This window comes from Synchiropus splendidus, chromosome 2 (genome assembly GCF_027744825.2).
Source record: "Synchiropus splendidus isolate RoL2022-P1 chromosome 2, RoL_Sspl_1.0, whole genome shotgun sequence".
Lineage (NCBI taxonomy): Eukaryota > Metazoa > Chordata > Actinopteri > Syngnathiformes > Callionymidae > Synchiropus > Synchiropus splendidus.
Window position 1 is genome coordinate 17,449,959 of NC_071335.1, and position 18,434 is coordinate 17,468,392.

Genomic DNA, 18,434 nt, shown 5'->3' on the forward strand with positions numbered 1-18,434 from the left:
AACAAAATGTTGTAGAGTCAACAAGGAAATGAAACGGACGTCAATAATGATCCTATCCAACTATGCAATTTTGAAAATACATATTGTGCGTATGAGTTGTGGATTGCAGCAAAATGCAAACAAAAAAGACAGCCACTTGTACATAAAAGATTGTGTTTATTATTCATATATATACTGTATATTGTATGCATCTTCATATAATAGTGCTAATACAATTACGTCAAAAATAATAATATCATATATATATTTAGATATATAGAAAACTAATCCATTGATCTACTTTTTAACTAGATTTTTTTTCCTTTTGTAAAAAAAAGGACAGGAAGAAATGTATAATTGTCCCGCAGCTTGAATACAGGCGCTTCACGGGGGGTGTCAAGGAGGTCAATAGAAAAAAATAACACCTGAACGTTGCATCTTATAGAACTACAACATCTGTCAGCAGCTATTAATGTCCATTATCTCGGTTTAAGACACAGATTTAAAGAGTTTTTTTGTCTTCACGAAAAACATTTCGACTAGCATGTTATGTTATAGTCTTGAAGTTCCGCTGAAACGCTTAACAATTTCAATTCAAATTTAACAAGAAGGAATGAAAGGGGAGCAATAGAAGGAGAAAGAATTACAGATTACACCAGTCCGTAATTTAAACGTGAGGAATATCCAGAGATAAATAGGAAGGAAAGGAATATGAGTTTTAATAGTTCGTCTCGTGTGCCTCTCCAGCAACGTTTGCACTGTAAACAGAGGGTTGCAACACATACTAGTCCCCTTGGTTTCCTCCAGGTCACTCTCCGGGAGGTAGCCGTGTCACAGTTGGCAGGGAGAGATCAATCCGTTCATTCGCAGCAGTCTTGTTTTACACACCGACCCCAGCTCCACCTCGACCTCTTCTTGTGTGGGAATGAAAAGATGGAGGGGGGGTTGGGCGGCGGGGTGTGTGTCAGGGCTGTGGATATGATCCAATCCATGGATTGAGCCATGGAGCGCAGCATCCAGGGGCCTCCGTGACTATCAAGGCTAGTGAGGCAGGAGATCTGCGTCACTGCAGCGTCTCACTTTTGGCGAGTCCTTCTGACTGTGCTTGGGTCAGGACGAGGCATCAAAGCTGAGCGTAAAGAAGAGAAAAGACACAGCGTTAAATGTGTGTGGATCATAGTTTTGCATGATTTGTCTATAATCATCGTTACAGGACATTTATCAGACTGTAAACAAACAAGATTCCAGAGTCCAACTCAAGGCCCCGGGGCCAGATCTGGCCCAGTAGGTCAAATGGTGTGGCCCAAAACGAACATCCCTTACGCATGTTGATATTGCGGGCCACAGAGAGAAAAGTGTTCAATGAGAATATCGACCACTTTATTTAGAAAAGTCCAAAATAATCTGAAAACCCTCCTCAAGGTGGTGAGAAGTGCTCGTACAAACTGTTCAGTCAGTTGAATGTGAGATGGTCAGTGAGAGAGAGTGTGCCCCAGTGCTCCAAGATGTTTGTACTGTAGCAATGTGTCAGTTGAAGAAAGAGGGGCTGAAGATTTTGTGGCTCTTTTTTTTCTTATTTTTGGTGCTGTGGGAAGGAGCTCATGGTCAAGTGTACATCCATACAGTGTGTACAGTATTCTCTTCAGATCTTGTGTCACCTTTCTTAACAGCAGAGAGTCCAGCTCCAATGTACGTTGGCCAACTTTTACTTCGATGATCCATATTAACTATTCAACCGGTGCTTATGAATATTAAATCCTGTGAAACGATGAGTACCACACTGCAAAATTACCTGCCGATCTTATCCAACTGAGATTATTTCGGAAATTTAAAGCATGAATTCCAAAAAAAATCAAACACATACTGACGTGTTCAATAGGTGTCCAACATCACTTTAAAATAGGGACGTCCCGATACTGACACCAGTAACGGTACTCGCTTCGATACTTGGCTACTTCACTGTACTCATACTCGTAAGTACTGGCACAAGACAGCACCTGATACCTACTACTGACCTCGCTACATTTCACGGATTCAGTACATTGCAGGTTTTTACCCAGCTGTCTACTCTCCCACAAATTCGGGTGGTCGCCGGTTCTGTTGGCACACTCGCCGTCTCTCATATGACAAATCTCGGTAACTCCTGTATATGCTTGTAATCTGCACGGACATAAAATCGTGCCATGAAAGGTGACATGAATCAGACGTTATTTACATTTTACTGTAGAAGAGATGCACCCGTGCATCTGCCCCGACAAGACTGCAGACGCACTGTTTCTAACCATCTGATTTACCACCTGGTCCAGCTCCGCTGCAAGAGAAATGACTCAGATGTGGGCTTAATTCAAGAAAACCCTCAGTACTGTAAGTTAGGTTTCCATCCAATGAGTAGTAGTTACAGAGACTCTGATGTTCTCTGATGATCTGCGTTACAGTGCGCTAACCTGCTGTTACATCATGGTGCTGCTAATCCCTCCCATTATGGTCCTTCAACTATTGCGGAATGAAAAGAAATGAGGGAGCACTGAATACGTAAAACAGTGGTCAGTACCAGGATCTTAGATATGAAACGCCAGCACGTACAGTACATTGAGCATCATTTAAAATGGCTGTCATTAAAATGGCTACTAAGTATTTGTATCGGTATTGTATATCAGCAAATATGTCACTACTCGTATCAGGACATCCCTACTTAAAAGACTCTTAAGTCAGTATATTCGTTGCGCTTTAAGTATATTCAGAACAATCACAGCACAAAGAACAAGAAAGAAGATGTTTGTTCATCCTGTCACAGCCTCCCTGGATTTCTCTCTTGCTCAGATATGTATTTCCAAACACATCATTAGTTTCGAAGGTCTCATCTTGAAGTAAGAGCACATCGCTGGTGTCTCTCTTATCTTGATCCTAAATGTTGTATTCTTCTTGGATTTAAATATTTCAGCCATCTTTCCCAAGTCTATCATTGGCATCAATACCTCCGGAGTACAAACACTTCATTGAAGCTAAAGAAGGTCTTCATCTTCTGCTGACGCTGTTGGCAGCACTCACATTCATACTCCATAAATCCATGTACGCAACAGTCAACAATGACACTTAAAAAATAAAATCTGATATGGATACGTTTATTTGGATACGTAAAATGCAAAATGACTGAACATGTAAAGAGCATAAAATGTTGCAGTGCACTGTGGGACTTTTCTTGGTCTTGAGTTTGACAATTTAAACATGCATTACTGGCCAGGCAAACGCCACAGTTAGTACTCAGTTTTTTGAATCTACTCCAATAAACAGAGGATTCAAACATGCACTCTCCATCGTAGACACTGGGGTTTTATTGACCAAATGGATGCTTTGAGTCCACATAATCCAGTGTCTGTATCTTCATACTTGATGGCTAAAGGGTGAGTCAAAACATAATTGAACTGTGTTTTTACATTCCACTCAGAAACAATGAAGCCTATTGGATTTTCCTCGATCTTGCCTGTTAACTCGGACGCATTAACTGTTAACAGGGCTATTTGTTAAACGCCTCGTTTGTCACCGGCGACGAATCTCGGGACACATGGATCGATGCATGCAAATGAAATAAACACGGGACGAGGAGGCAAGGCATAAATCAGCGAGGCACAATGTTTTGCCTATCAATGACAAGTCCTTTTGTTTTGGGCTGCGTCAGATCTCCAGCACGTCATGAGCTCAGGGACACTTCACTCTGCAGCCTTCGCACAACCTCGCTGCTGCTCTCCACTCACAAATCATCTATTGAGCGATATTTACTTTTTCTTCCCAGCGTGCAGTCAATTCTGAGCCAGGCGAGCGAGAGAATGCCAAGGAGGTGGAGATGAAAAGATGAAATAATGAGGTGCTTTTGACAACTAAGGTGCTACTTCCGTGTTCCCATGCATTTATTTAATAGGAACGAGCGGCTCCAATACACAATAACACACAAGTAATAAGATACATTTTAAAAATGAGTGAGCGCAAATATTCAGTGCCACTGGATTATTTTTGGATGAGTGTCCTTTGGCCTGTTGGTTGGTGAGAAATGAAAGTCAAAGCTCTTCAGCTCAAAAATGGGTCACACAAATAATGCCGGTCAGCTGACCAGTTTCAGTGTCACAGCCGTGGCAGGGCACATTTGTTGCCCTGGTTGACTTGCCACCACATCATTCATATTTAATCTAAATTGAATTCAGATGGTATCGAGTCATTCTGGGATGCCGAGCTTGCAAAGCGTTGAATAACAAGATTTGTTTCCTGTCGCCAGTGTAGAGCTGCTCCAGTGGAACGGTCTTGCTCTCACTAGACAAGCAAAAGGAAGAACCAAGTCACAACAACAGCTCACTATTTACAGGGCAGGAATTGCAATGACTACCAGCAAACCACCAAGAAGAAATGTATTATGAGAAGGATTAGCAGACCGAAAACAAGGAAATGGAGAAAATATATCTAGTAAATTAGAGAATTTAATCTCAATTAATCACAGTTGAATGGAATAAGAATATTTGCAACAAGAAGCCACATTTTTCAATTTGAATGAATTTGGTATATTACTGCATACATACATTTCAACAACAAAATATTGTTTATTTTACATCACTTTGACAACAGCACAATAAATCACAATGGTGGCTATATTTTATATTACCATATTTAAACTCTTCAAAATATTTGTATAAGAAATAAAATGTTATAATATTAAATTAAGTTAAATTACATTTTTGTTGTAATTAACTAATTGTAATAATGATGTAATTAATGTCGACCCACAGTGATGTCAGTAATGTAAGAAGTGGATATTACATAAAGTTAAAAATGATGATAATGGCGGAAAGTACTTTAGGGCGCTTTCACACTGCGGGTTCTGTCTCAAGACGAAGCTCTTTCGGCTCAGAAGTCGGCGATGTGAACACAAGCGAGTCGGGTTTTGGCCGCGGACTTGTTCCCTGCTGGTGACCTGCACTTTGTCTCGGGAAACTCTCAGTGAGCTTCTCGCCTCGGGCGACTCGGCGCTAGATGCCGGAAACTACATGTACATCTCGACTCCACACAAACATGATAAATGCCGGCCAGTAAAAACACAACATCGTTCAGAAAACAACTTCTCAGACTCCCAGAACACTGAGGTGAGCAGCTGGGAGCTGCAGGAAAATGTGTGTTTTCTCCTTTATTAGGCTGATAAACATCTGACTTTATTGACAAAACGCCATATCTACCATATTGACTTATTTGCTGTGTCATTGGTGTGAATTCCGATTAGGTTAGTAAAGCTCCAATTCATCATTTACTTTACTGTAATAAGCGCACAATTGTAGTCCACACTAGCAGCGTTTAGCTTGCTGCTTATAGAATGTAGGTTGTTCTGTTTTTACCTACTAGCAGTGGCCAACAGCCACACACACGTTTTCTTCATTTATAGGTCGATAGATAGATCATAGAAAGAAAGATTATCTTTTAATATCACTACCAAAGCTCATACAGAAATACAGACAGCGAATATTTGTAGGATATTACTATGTGTTTAAATTCATCTGAATACCAAATTTTCAATCCATATCCATATCCATGGGGAGCAGCATTTCCCATTGTCCTCTTGGTCAGACTGGTAGCTGCTGCGAGCCACAACATGAGGAATACAATTGCAACTGGAATGGTCTTTTTTAATTATTAAAGAAAAACATTACAGTGGTATATAGAACATTTTACTGACACAAATGGAGGTAGGAACCAGGCTGAGGTAGGAAATAAGAGCCAGCGGCAATGTTTGCACATATATGTGTGGTTATTCCCATCCTCTTTAGAACAAATTTGTGTTGCGACACCACCTTCTCCAGTCACCTCAACACTGCTTTTTCGTTTTCTTTCTTTGTTGCAGGAGGTGATGTGGCTAGTGGCCAGTGTTGAGTGTGTTCCAGATGAGGCAGGCAGGCACAGCACCTACCGGTGCGCAGTGCATTGACCAGAATCACATTGTTCGACTCTGTGTCACTCAGCTCCATTGGGTGAAGTCAAACTCACACATCTTGGCCGGACTAAATGCTATTCCACTCAATATTAAGGGCTGTTTACAATGTGTTTTCGCTTGGAACAATGTAGAAATTTGGCACCTGACTGAACGAAGTGAAACAGAGACCAGAATGAATGCATTCATAGTTTGTTGTTAGTCAGACAATAATACAGGACGTTCACCTCATGTTTGCCCAAAATATGAAAAATTGTTCAATGATGCGTTCAATGTTCAGGTACATTGCCTGTGGTGTGGGAAATGGTATCCTACCTAATGGAAATGGCATCCAAGCCTAATGCCAAAATCCACCTTCCACCGCTGCCAGGTGTGGCATCATTGTTGCTTGAGCTTTAAGAGATGTATTGTGTCATTGTTATATTGGATTGTGAGTCGTTCATATGCTGAGCAGTGGAATGAATTTCACCGTCATGGTGTCACCGGAAAATTCAAAATAACAAATTGAATATTAAGGGACAGAGAAAGGCAGCGTGTTTCTAAATGTCTAGTGTGAATACTGTCTGTGCTTTTTGCTGTTGTGTGTACTTTTCCACCATGGTTCATAGTGACCCTCAGGTGCAGGTCCCACGGGCAGATTGGTTCATGAGAAGCCCTCTCTTCCTCGACGTGAGACAGGATGTGTGCAGCAGCCTGCTGTTTCAGTTAAGATGAGAGCTCATGAGATTGTTTGTTTACTGACAAGTTCTCTTTTTGGAAAAGAACAAATGGACACATTTTTTGCCAAGGGAAAGACTACAAAGTCTGAGTATAGTAGTCCAGATTTTTGGATGTGGCATAAATCAAGCAGTGATAAAGAAGCTACTACGTCTTTGAAATAATCTGAGTGTGTTCTCCAGGGAAACACCTTCCTTTCTGCTTCCTCTTTGATAGACGACGTTCTTTGAAACTCGACCTGCATGTGTACACTGAACGTCGAGAGAGTTTCCGTCATCAGTCAGAGATAAGGACGGGACATTTCTGCGAATAACAGCGTGTGCTTTTTTTTTGATGCGTGGCCACAAGGACGTGAATATCCTCCAAGGGTCGTCTTCATCATTAAATATTGACTTGGGCATCTCGCCCTCCCACTGAGGGATGATTGAAGTAGTAAGACGTGGCATGCAGGACGGGGTCACCTCTAGCTCAGCTGTCCTGCTGTAAACCCACCCAGATCTCACCTGAGCATGAGAAGACACCGGTCATGCTCAGCGACACATCCAAATAACCTTTCTAAAAGGCAAGATGGTGTCCTCTGGATATCAGGATATAATATCGGATTTCTGGGAAAGTAGATGCAAGAATAGAAAAGTGGGAGTAAACCATGTGAGTAACAATTGAATTTTCTAAATGTCCTGCAATGGTCTGTGATATTTAGCTTCCTATTCAACCTTTTTTTCCCTGAACTGTTTCAAGGGCTTTTCCAGTAGGGGGACCACGACTGAGCCAAGAGGATTTACTTTTTGAAATTATGGTACAGCTATTTTTTTGGGCCTTAACCCGCTACTGGATGTCATCCATATGTGATGTCACCACCTTGTTTACTTCCAAATATTCTTGTGATGGTGTTGGACGGGGAAGAGCAAGCCACCAGTCAATCACCCGGCAAAAACATTATGTCACTAACAACCATTTCTGCCTGAAAATGCACTTGAACTTGTGAGCTTCTCGTAAGGCAACTGCTATACTAACCAAGGTGAGATTAGGAAGAATTCCGTGAGGCCTGGAAGACATTTTATGGAAGTGCATTTTCGCTCCGTAAAGATTACTTTGCTAGAAAGAACAGGAGGTACTGACTTTTTACTAGTAGCATATAAACCAAAGGGACAAGCAGAAACAACAATCTGGACTTCAACAAAGGAGAAAGAAACTTAGCTACATGTCATCCATTCGTATGGTCCAGGCGGTTCCTCCTCTGCCTCCTGTTTGGTGACAGTGCTTACTCCATGGCTGACAGCATGGCCTGTTGTTGTTGGTTCATGTCCATAAACAAGCGTACTTTATGTCTCAACTAATGGAATTACAACAGTCTAAATGTGGTAACATGTATACATGTAGATTTTCAGTTCATCATCCATGGGTGGTATTTGGATGCAAATAGCCCATAATAGTTCAGCACTTTATCTTTTCCGCTGAGGCCCGAATATCCTTTCTTCCACCACCCCTCCACAACCTTTACCCCTCTGAGCCAGCACATAGCACGGTAGCCGACCGTCTCACCCCCACACCAGATGCCGGGAGGCGGGTGTTTCGGGTCACTCTATACCAAATCCCCTGCTTCCTCTTAAACATTCACTAGTACCCTGCACTTCAAATCATATTCCACTAGTTATTTTATTGGATTGAAATTATTTAGGCCTAACAGTATGTCGGAATCCATCTGGACCAAGTAAAACAACGGTCCACAGTTGGCTCAATCTATTTGTTTGGAAATGTTCTGGTGTGGAATCACGTCAATATCACGCGGCGCTAATGAAATGACACTTACCATTTGTTAAAAACTCCACAAATAAACATTTTTAGGAAGGAATTACATGCACCATAACTAGCTCTTTTCTATTTAAAAGTCTGAGTGTGCTTCACCTTATTGCCGGTGCTGGTGGCAGTGGATGATGAAGCACCTCTACATCCCTCAGCTCAAGCAAAAAGGGAAACTGCAAAGCCCCCGTTGACACTGCTTAACGTGCTTCTCTACGTATGGATGGTGTTTGTCAAGCAGAAAGCTTACCTGTCCCATAGCTTGACGTTTCTACAGTTGTTGGTGCAGCAGCCGGCGGATATCAAAGCTGCAACAAAGAGGGAGCAAGGGAGAGGAAGAAAGTGACAGAGGAAGAGAATTTAACAGCTTGTTTTGACAAGAGAATAGAGTCTCATTCAACAAACGATTCATGTGCAACTAAAACGCCTCATAAACAAAAGTAGAACACAATCGATTTGCTCCATTGAAATGCATGGGAACTCTTTGTTGTCGAACATGAACATTCATGAGCTCTTTTTTTTCCACCCTCATTTGCCTGAATAGGAAGACGGGCACTTTTATGTGTCACGTGACCATAAGTGACAGCTGATGAGTTTAAACAAAAAAAAAAAAAAATTGAAGGCAGGAGCCGCATCCATCCGCTTTGAAAGAGCCGGGCTCATTATTTGATGTGTATTCTGAGGGAAACATGAAAACCTAAGCGCCTTATGTAACTCGTTCTTGACCAACAGAGCTTTTCACAGTTGGCAGCATAATAATCTCATGGTAAACATGCTCCCAGTAATTATGATAATTTATTGGTGAGTGCATGGACAGCACGATATATATTGGATTTCTGTTTTTCCTGCAAATATTTCAAAGGCCGTTTGAACTGCTTTTCTCCTTCGAGGCCGTGAGGTGAAAATCTGCACAACACAGAGAGATTGAAAGGGCTTTTCTCTTTTGTGGTGTTGACACAGCAAAGTACTCGGGAAATCACTACAACTTAAGCGCATTATTGTTCCGTTAAAAAAAGCCCTGCATTAGTGTCGGGAAGGTGTGACGTGACAATGTGAATCAGCTGCACATGCGAGACACTTCATAGAGTTAGTGTTTTGTTTCCTGAGGTTCTCATTAGGGATGGTCCAATTACGCTTCATAGAGGAGACAGATGGCCCCATCACTATTTTAATAAACAACCCTGGAGGTGACAAATACTCACAATTTAGTCCAGAAGAAACTATTATGAAAAAGAGCGGAGTAGTATTTTGATTACAGAAGATGCATCAAAAAACGGCAACGTGAACTCAAATCCAGATTTTTTTTCACTGTGTGTGAAATGCACAAGGTGTAGCATGCTGCTACTTTAGATTCATTTTTGGGCGAACAGCCAGCTCTTTGTCTTCTGCAGTGTAAAGAAGCACCTGCAACTTTTGCACACTCCCATCATCTGTTTCAATCTGTGCTGCAGTGGTGCGGGTGTCAGCAAGCAGAGCAGCGACAACCTTCACCGAGAGGCTGGGTGTGAAATCCCGCGCACACACGTGCGTTCATCGACTTGAGCAACGTTACGGGCCCATTTACACGGGCAGTCTTTGCCAGACACGGAGCCATCCATCTGCCAGACTAAAAATATAAATCTGCACAATAACGCACAATCGAATATAGACACACACACAAGAATCATTTTTAATATGAGAGACTGATTCTTTCATTTATACACGACTGATACGGTCCAATTTGGCATTGAGCTCAACAGCAATAGTCACTACCAAAATAGCATTTTGTCATGAAGTAGAATTCACCATAACTGAATGTATATGTATTTAGTGTCACTGTGCTCTGCCGCTTTAAGGGTTTCTTGTCAAGAGTATGGTGATTTTTTAAAAAATCTGGAACATGGTTTTTGTCATGTTTCGTTTCTCTAGTGTTTTTATTTAGTTATTTCCTGTGTTCCTGTCGTGTCCTTTTCCTTCTCTTTCTTCAGCTTCACAGCAGCACAGCTGGAACCCATTCCTCTGATCAGACTCCACTGATTTCTCCACCTGGGTTCCACTGCCAGACGGTTGCTTTGCGTCCTCACAGTTTTTCCCCTGCCCTTGAGTGTATTTCCCATTCTGTGTTCTGGTATCGGTGCCCTTGGTTCTCCATTCGTTTGTCTTCTGAGTTCTTGTGTAATTCTTAATAAACCTTGTTAAATCTACCCTCGATGTCCCGAGTCTTCTGTCAGCCTGTAACAATTCAGCAACTGGGTCTGATTCCATAGACAGCCATGACAGTTTTTTAAACTTATCAGTTTAGATAAGCGGCTTGTCCTCCTTTGGTGTCTACCTGCGCAAGGTATCTGATCTTGCTCCAACATGGGTGACCCAGCCCCCCGCCCCAAAAAATACAAAACTCAACAAGGATCTTGCAGAAGGAAGTATAATTATATGGTAATTACCATGGGTCGCACGGGTATGACGCTGCAACAGACAAAAGGTTGAGGGACACCTGCTGACCTCTGACTACTGCTCCCCCATGCTAACTCATCGATAGCCCATCATGGGTCTGCTATACTAAAAGTAGATCATCAATTTAACACAGTACTATTGTGAACTTAGAGGAACTAGAGAAAACCTTCACTATTAATATACTTCGATGAGCGTGGTCTTTCATGAAAGCAACTCAATTGTGCATCAATAGAAAGTTCAAGTACATGATGTTAAAGTAGAAAAAGTCAAATATTTGGGATTTTTAACACAATATATCATGAATGTGAGCACCAACCTGAAATAAATCTGTTGTATTTTTGAATACGATTCTGGCTGGTCAAACTGGTGAAAGTCAGCAAGAAAACTGGAGCCCATGATTTCAACACCATCTATCAACTCATTAAAGTGAGGACCAGCTTGTGTGAGGATAGTCGTGTGACATTTTGATGACCTGTGGTGTGTTCAAGCGGCCACATGGGAATTTCAAAATCCCACAGCGGAGAAAGGCACATAATTTGTTACACAGAACCATCTGGGATGCCACCAGCGCGTCCAACTGTCGTGTGAGACAGCAGAATAATGTTTGGTATGTCTGTCATATCAGACGGCAACACTGCAGGGAACTGCAGATGTATATATATATATGTATATATATATATTTAATGTTAACATTATTTAAACAATATTTTATGTTAGGAACTGACTTCACAGCGAAACCTCATGGCAAAACCTAAGCAAATGATACATTTCATTCCACTAATATTTGGCTTGCCGCAGAATAGTTTGTGAAAAAAAAAAAACATTTTGTACTAAAACCATTTGTATTAACAACCAAACACTAACTGTACAACAAATACACATTCTCACTCCCAAAGCATCACATAACAACAGCTGTCAAGTGGACTTTTTCGCCTTCTGTGTCGCACGTTGACGCTTTCAATTGGTTTTCAATTGAATGAAATGTTTGCCTTCCTAGGGCATTTCCTGACGTTGGAAAAGGATGGTTCTTGTTATTCGGGGCCAGAGGGTGGCGATAATAAGCGACCTAACACGTGATGTTACTTGGTACATATGGAGGTGGTAAAGGAGGTACGATATTTATCCCAAGTGACATCATGCAGTGGTCTTACCCTAACCTTTGTTTATCAACGTGTTATAAACACGTACTGCAGGAGGGGAAACATTTGATCAAAATGAAAGCCTAACATGGTACCATGCAACAAAAAGTCCACTTGACAACCGTCAATATGAGACACCTTAGAAGTGAGAGCATGTTGTCCTGTGGCCAATTGTCGTCTTTTAGTTTGCCTTGTTTGTGCTCACATTTGATTTTGGCACAATGCAGACTTTGACCCAGGTTTGAGTCCATACATAGTGTAAAAGCCAGTTCCCAGAGCTTTACCACTTCTACTGGAGCCAATCCTTGCCACCTAGACCAAGAGGCAGGGAGCACTCCGGACCTCACTCTCAAGGAGTCAAACAGTGACTCTTTACAAGTGTACTTTCGAGTCCAGTGTTGATGGATGGACATTCCTGATCCGGAAGTCAACCTTCCGCATAGGTGTTTCAGTGGCGTCAAATGTTTGGGGCCGCATAAATACCAAGTACATACCAAGACACGGATGACTACCACATGGCTTGAACCCAAACACTTTCTTTTCCATAGCGCAGCCAACGGCAGGAGGAAACGGAGCAGAATAGGTGTTACAGGATTGTTAAGCAAACATATTTTGCTTCAGCCATGATCCAAAAAGACAAGGTTCAAATGCGTCTCTGTGCTAAGAAGGTAACTAAGACAGCTGGCACCTTTGGACTTGCACTGTAGACACTAGCGATTACATTCTTAGCACTTCATTAAGCATTCCTCCAATTACACCCCGCCCATTTCCCTTCTTCCTCTTCCAGCCTGCCCGGGAGTCCATAATCATCTTTTCAGCACATTTCTACTCCCCCTCTCCTCGGCACACTAGCATCCCACATTAAAGATTCATGATTCTCATGTGACCACATTTCAGCCAAAGGTTCCAGGAGCCACCGTCAGTAGATCCTCTGCCTTTGCCCTCCATCTGTTTACTATCAGAGGGAGAAGATGACGCACGGAGCCACGGAGAGCTATGAAAAACTCCTGTTGTTGAGGGTTGTTGGGAGGTGAGTGGGCTAGAGGGTATTTTTATTTGGAGGTCAGTGCAAAGGAATTAATATCATAGCGGAAGCAGAGGCTTCTCAGCAGATGCAAGGTGCGAATTTGCTTTCCTGGATCTAAAGAAAGTTTGTCTGCTGAGAGAACAAAAGTTCTGTCTGATCGATCAATACAAACCCAGTTGCAGCTCAATGACAACCCAGCACTTTCCAATGACATCGACTTTAATTCAACATTCATTTGTGCTGGGAATGAAACTTGGCCCATAAATCACCCTCGAATTTCGGCAATGACCGTGCAATATTAGTCCGAATGCCATTGATGCGAGGTGATTCAGTCCAGATGGGAGCCCCATTCGTTTTCATAACAAACACATTCATGCCATTCCTGGGCTCTAGATCTCATCTGCAGTGTCAGGGATATATATATTTAACTTCCACACATGGAGACAGAGACAGATGTTCGTGGTTAGCAGAGGGGTTGTGGTGGATATTGTTTTGGAGGGTGTGAACACCAGAAGACAATTGAGTCATTTGCTAAATGTTCCACTGAGTGCAGTTTCTCCAGCAGCTGATGCCGTCCAGCAGTTTCTGCGTGTGGGTCTGTCTGACAGCACGTACGCTTAACACCCTCATATAAACAAGGGAGCATTACGCAGCGGAACTTGATGAAAAACAGAACATTCGTCTGCAAATGTGCTTCACTGCGTGGACCGATCCACAGATACAAATTCAGATCAACATGGCGTGGACTGAGGTGACTGCGTTGTCGCTTGAACTGGATTGTTCCACATGGTCGTGCACAGATTTTTTTAACTGAACGAACATTAGGGACAAATGTCACGCCAGGACAAGCCGTCTAATTTCAGACACCAACCCTTGGTGCTGGTGGATTGTGGGAATGGACATTTGGGCCGTGTTAACTTCCACCAAGATGCTGTAACAAGAGTGACAGCGTGTGTGCAGCGATGACTCAGTTCTTCTGTCAGTGAAATGCTGAGTCAGCAGCAGACCCATGCCCGGTCGCCTGTAGATGCTTCATAATAGTGCGGACAAGTGCTTCATTTAAAATGGAGTTCACATTGATTTCCCCGCCCCAACCATTTCCGGAAGCTGTGACTGTGAAATGAACACATTAGGTACGAATAAATGGGAAGCCACAGTCAGGCTGTTTAAATTAACACGCTAAAAGTGCATTAAATAAAGTCAATCTAAATGCTGCTAAATGCTATTTTTGACATTGGATAAGGTGTTTGACCATCGGCTTGCCGTGTGCATGTTTTGAATAACCATCCTGTAGTATGGAAATCAGGAAGTGGAGCAGTTGTGTCTTGAGCAAAGATGAAAGTGAGATGGTCTCTTGACTGCCCGCTGTAATTTTAAAGTCACATCAGATGCTTCTTTCCACAAGTTCTTCTGAAGTCATTTGGAGTTACTGTCAATGTGCACTCTCTTGTCCTACACCGAGTCTCGTGGGGTATTTACACTGGGAGGAATTCGCTATTACCACCTCTGGACCCTGTTCAAAACATCCCGCCGCCATCGCTATGAGTGAATGCTGCATTTGACAAGGAGGTAAGGATTCTATCATTTCTGTCAGTGGGAAATGGTGTCGCTCACCCTACAGCTGTGTCGGGCAAGATCTCTGCACGTGTACTTGTGTTTTTTCAATTTCTTTCACTCATCAGCTTTTTTTCTGTATTACACCACCCATTTTCACAACCCGAAGGTGTTGGATTAAAAAAAACTGCTGTGAGCACAGCATGGAGCTGTAATGCTTCTAGTTAGACAGTTTACCCATATATATATAATGTTCTTCACAACAGGACCGTAAATTAGCTTCTTCCCACGAAACAGCTTACTTAAACAACAAATATTGTTGCAAAAATGGGACCAAAAAAAAGTAAATCTAATCTAACAAGACTCAAGGAGCAATGCAAGAGGTAAAGAATCAACGGTTTTGGGGAACAAAAATCTGTTTTATGCCTTTTGCCGTGCTGCTTGTATTTTAATGGCTGGACCGTGCACTTTCTACTGCTTAGTATAGTTCGGCGCATATATATACAAATATTTTTATTGCGTAATACTCATTGTTGATGCTTTATATGCGAATAACAACGCAGACTGTGCCAACTATGGCTGTCGCTTGCCTGCCAATTTCCGACATCTGTAACAAACCGTATATCGCAGTGTGCAGAATCGAGAGCTTTGTTTTGCAGTCAAAATTTTCCTTCATAGCTCTACATTGATTTATGCTTATTGTGCTTATGTTTTTTTATTGTTAACAACATATTTTTTAACATTTAGTTTACTTTGTAGTTTGTTTAATATCAGTAAACTGTTTAAATGACAGTTTTAATCCCGGAATCATCAAAAAGCAGGCATTTTAATAACATTTTTACAACACTGGTAAGACCTTTCCAAATAACTGAATTCAACATGAACGTCTAAAGAAAGTTGAATGAAATACAGAAATATTTCTTTGCTAGCGAGTATTTTATCACCTAGCTGCTGGACGATATATATTAGTGTAATGCATAATTCTAGCTCAGTCATAAACAATAATTTGCGCAGTCTTGTCTACTACTGAAAATAATAGTTATTTATTTTAGCCCCAGTCAGTACAGCAAGTTCTCTCCTTCTGGCAGCGCTGATGGTTGGATGAAACAGATAGCAGATGCTTGTTTTTGTTACATTCTGTGCAGGGTGAATAGCTGGACCCAGAAAGGCAATATTAGATCCAGATGCTGTCCAGGTGACTTTCATAATAAACACACATCTGGGAAGCCTTGCAAACCCGCTGCTGTGTGGAGGTAGCCGCCCCCGGCTTCTTGATCCTATTACTAAGTCTGGACTTTCCAGACATCAGACACGGTTTGATATTCCATATCACCGTTTAAAATTCCAGTCGGCGACCAGCCTTGTGTGTTCGATGGCAATTCCTCTACAGTCAACATTTACACTGCTAACGTTGGCGAACACAGAAGGAATCGATCCGCCGTGAAGATTCGAAGCAGAAGAACAAAATGCCTGATACTCTTCCTGTTCCTCCTCTCTCACACTGTTCTGAGTCTCCAGACTCAAACCATGACCACCCAAGCACCAGAGCAATTAGCTTAAATGGATTTGCAGTCTGAAAGTCAGCAGATACAAAGATCACAAGATTACAAACTGCTGCCTTGTGATGGAGCAGAGCGACGATCCCACACCAGCGCACAATCCCCTTTACTTTAGACATGATCAAATTCTCATGAAACTAGAGCATCAGTGACCTCCTCAAGGTGAGGCCCACAGTCAAAACACACACTTGCACGCTGTTTGTGGATTCAGTTATGGGCGAGGTGTTAACACCTTTATTGGATTTCGCTGGTTGTGAATGACGGGAGGGGGTCAGACGAGAGCATAAAGATAACACCATTACTGGAATAATATGGAGCTTAAGCTCACTTAAACTTCACCTCTGAAAACCAAGGCCTGAGAGGACGGTTTCGAAGGAGTTATAGCAGACGGCATTGGTCACTGAAGGTTATAACTCAATAGCTAAAAATCCTCCATCACAAAGGGCAGAGTCTGCGCTTGCCAGAGAGCCCTGACATTGCAGAGGGGTAAAGTATTGTTTTCATATGAGTCCACTGTGGGGCAATTAGTGGCATCAAAGAGCTTTGTTAGGAGGCCACAGGGACCAAGACTCAAGCAGCAATACAAGAGGCAAACAATAAACCATCGACCAAGAATCACGGTTTTGGGGAACAAAAAGCTGTTTTATACCTTTTGCCGCTGGGTCGTGCACTTTCTACTCATCCGACATACAGTATGTACTGATCCAACATGAGAGCTAAATGCCACGTCATATACATAGATTTTGGTTCACTACCATCTTTCAAAGTTAGCATCATCTGACATATTGAATGTATATTAGCTATATTGAAATCGTAGTGTCGAACTTATTGAACAAAAAAAAGACATTGACTGAACTTCACAAAGCAAACAGTTGCTCAGAAATGCAGGATGTTCGTAAATAAGTCGTCCTGATAAGAAAAGAATATTGGGTAATACAATCTGTTTGACTGTTATTGGTGTTTTTAGTTGCAGCATTAGAAACCAAGCTAATCCGTTCAAACAGGCATGATGTCTGCTCCTGTGACTCGTGGTGTGTTCCAGTTGTCCTGGAAACTGGGAAAGCTCCACCCACCGATGATGTCACCCAACGTAGAATTTCCCAGTCGCAAGTATGCCATCCAAGATGGCTGCTCCCAGGGTAAACAGTGAGTAGGCTGCCAGCAATATTGTGTACATTGTTGTAAGTTTACATTATTATTGTACATTACGCGATTAGCTTTTTTTCTCACAAAATCGGTCGAATGCTTAGTATAGTTCAGCGCATATATATATATATATATATATATATATATATATATATATATATATATATATATATATATATATATATACAAATATTTTTATTGCGTAATACTCATTGTTGATGCTTTACATGCGAACAACAACGCAGACTATGCCAACTATGGCTGTCGCTTGCCTGCCAATCTCCGACTTCTGGAACAAACTGTATATCGTAGTGTGCAGAATCGAGAGCTTTGTTTTGCAGCCACATTTTCCTTCATAGTTCTACACTGAGTTATGCTTATTGTGCTTATGTTTTTTTTATGTTTTTTATTGTTAACAACATATTTTTTAATATTTAGTTTACTTTGTAGTTTGTTTAATATCAGTAAACTGTTTAAATGACAGTTTAAATTCTGGAAGCACCAAAAAGCAGGCATTTTAATAACATTTTTACATCACTGGCAAAATAACTAAATTCAACATGAATGTCTAAAGAAAGTTGTGTGCACTAACAACAATAATGAAATACAGAAATAGGTCACCTTTCCAGGAATGATCACCATAAAACAATATTTTTGCAGCAGCTGAACTTGTGGTTTTTGCCAGTTTATCACTTCATTGAAAAAGGAGGCATAAAACAAATTTCTAGTGACGTTTTTTATGTCTTTCATAGGAGACCATCATTGGATTTTAAGTAACTGTGTTCAAGTATTCAAGTTTTAATCGATATCAAAACTAAACAATAACCACTACAGATTCTTGTTCAGCTGCCTTCTGATCCACGCTCCTTTCTCAACTTACAGGATCAATGAAAGGTAATTTCACATGGCCGTTCCCTCTGATCCTCCACAAAATCTGCCACATAAATAATTCAGGCCAACTGAGCAGCACAGCCTGCGGAGATGCGGGGTGGATCAGTGACCTTCCATTTAACGTGCAGTCGGTCAGACATTCAGTAAGGCTGTCTGTCGGTGGCTACGTGGTCGGACTGAGCTCCTCATCCCCCAGGCAGAGGCTGTCGGTGCTGATACATGCAGTT

At 41.7% G+C, this 18,434-nt stretch overlaps 1 protein-coding gene across 2 annotated transcripts in view; it reads right to left on the reverse strand.

Annotated features, from left to right (window-relative positions):
• Positions 1-209: 209 nt before the first annotated feature.
• Positions 210-18,434, reverse strand: part of LOC128754280 (coiled-coil domain-containing protein 85A-like) — a 39,442-nt gene continuing 21,217 nt past the window's right edge. The window contains exons 3-4 of one of the 2 annotated variants that reach the window (XM_053856782.1): positions 8,709-8,766; positions 210-1,108 (exon numbers count right to left, since the gene is read on the reverse strand). In XM_053856782.1, the coding sequence (XP_053712757.1) occupies positions 1,090-1,108; positions 8,709-8,766 (77 nt within the window). In that variant the 3' untranslated portion in view covers positions 210-1,089. The remainder of the gene's footprint in view (positions 1,109-8,708; positions 8,767-18,434) is intronic. The other variant, XM_053856783.1, reaches the window with a different exon arrangement.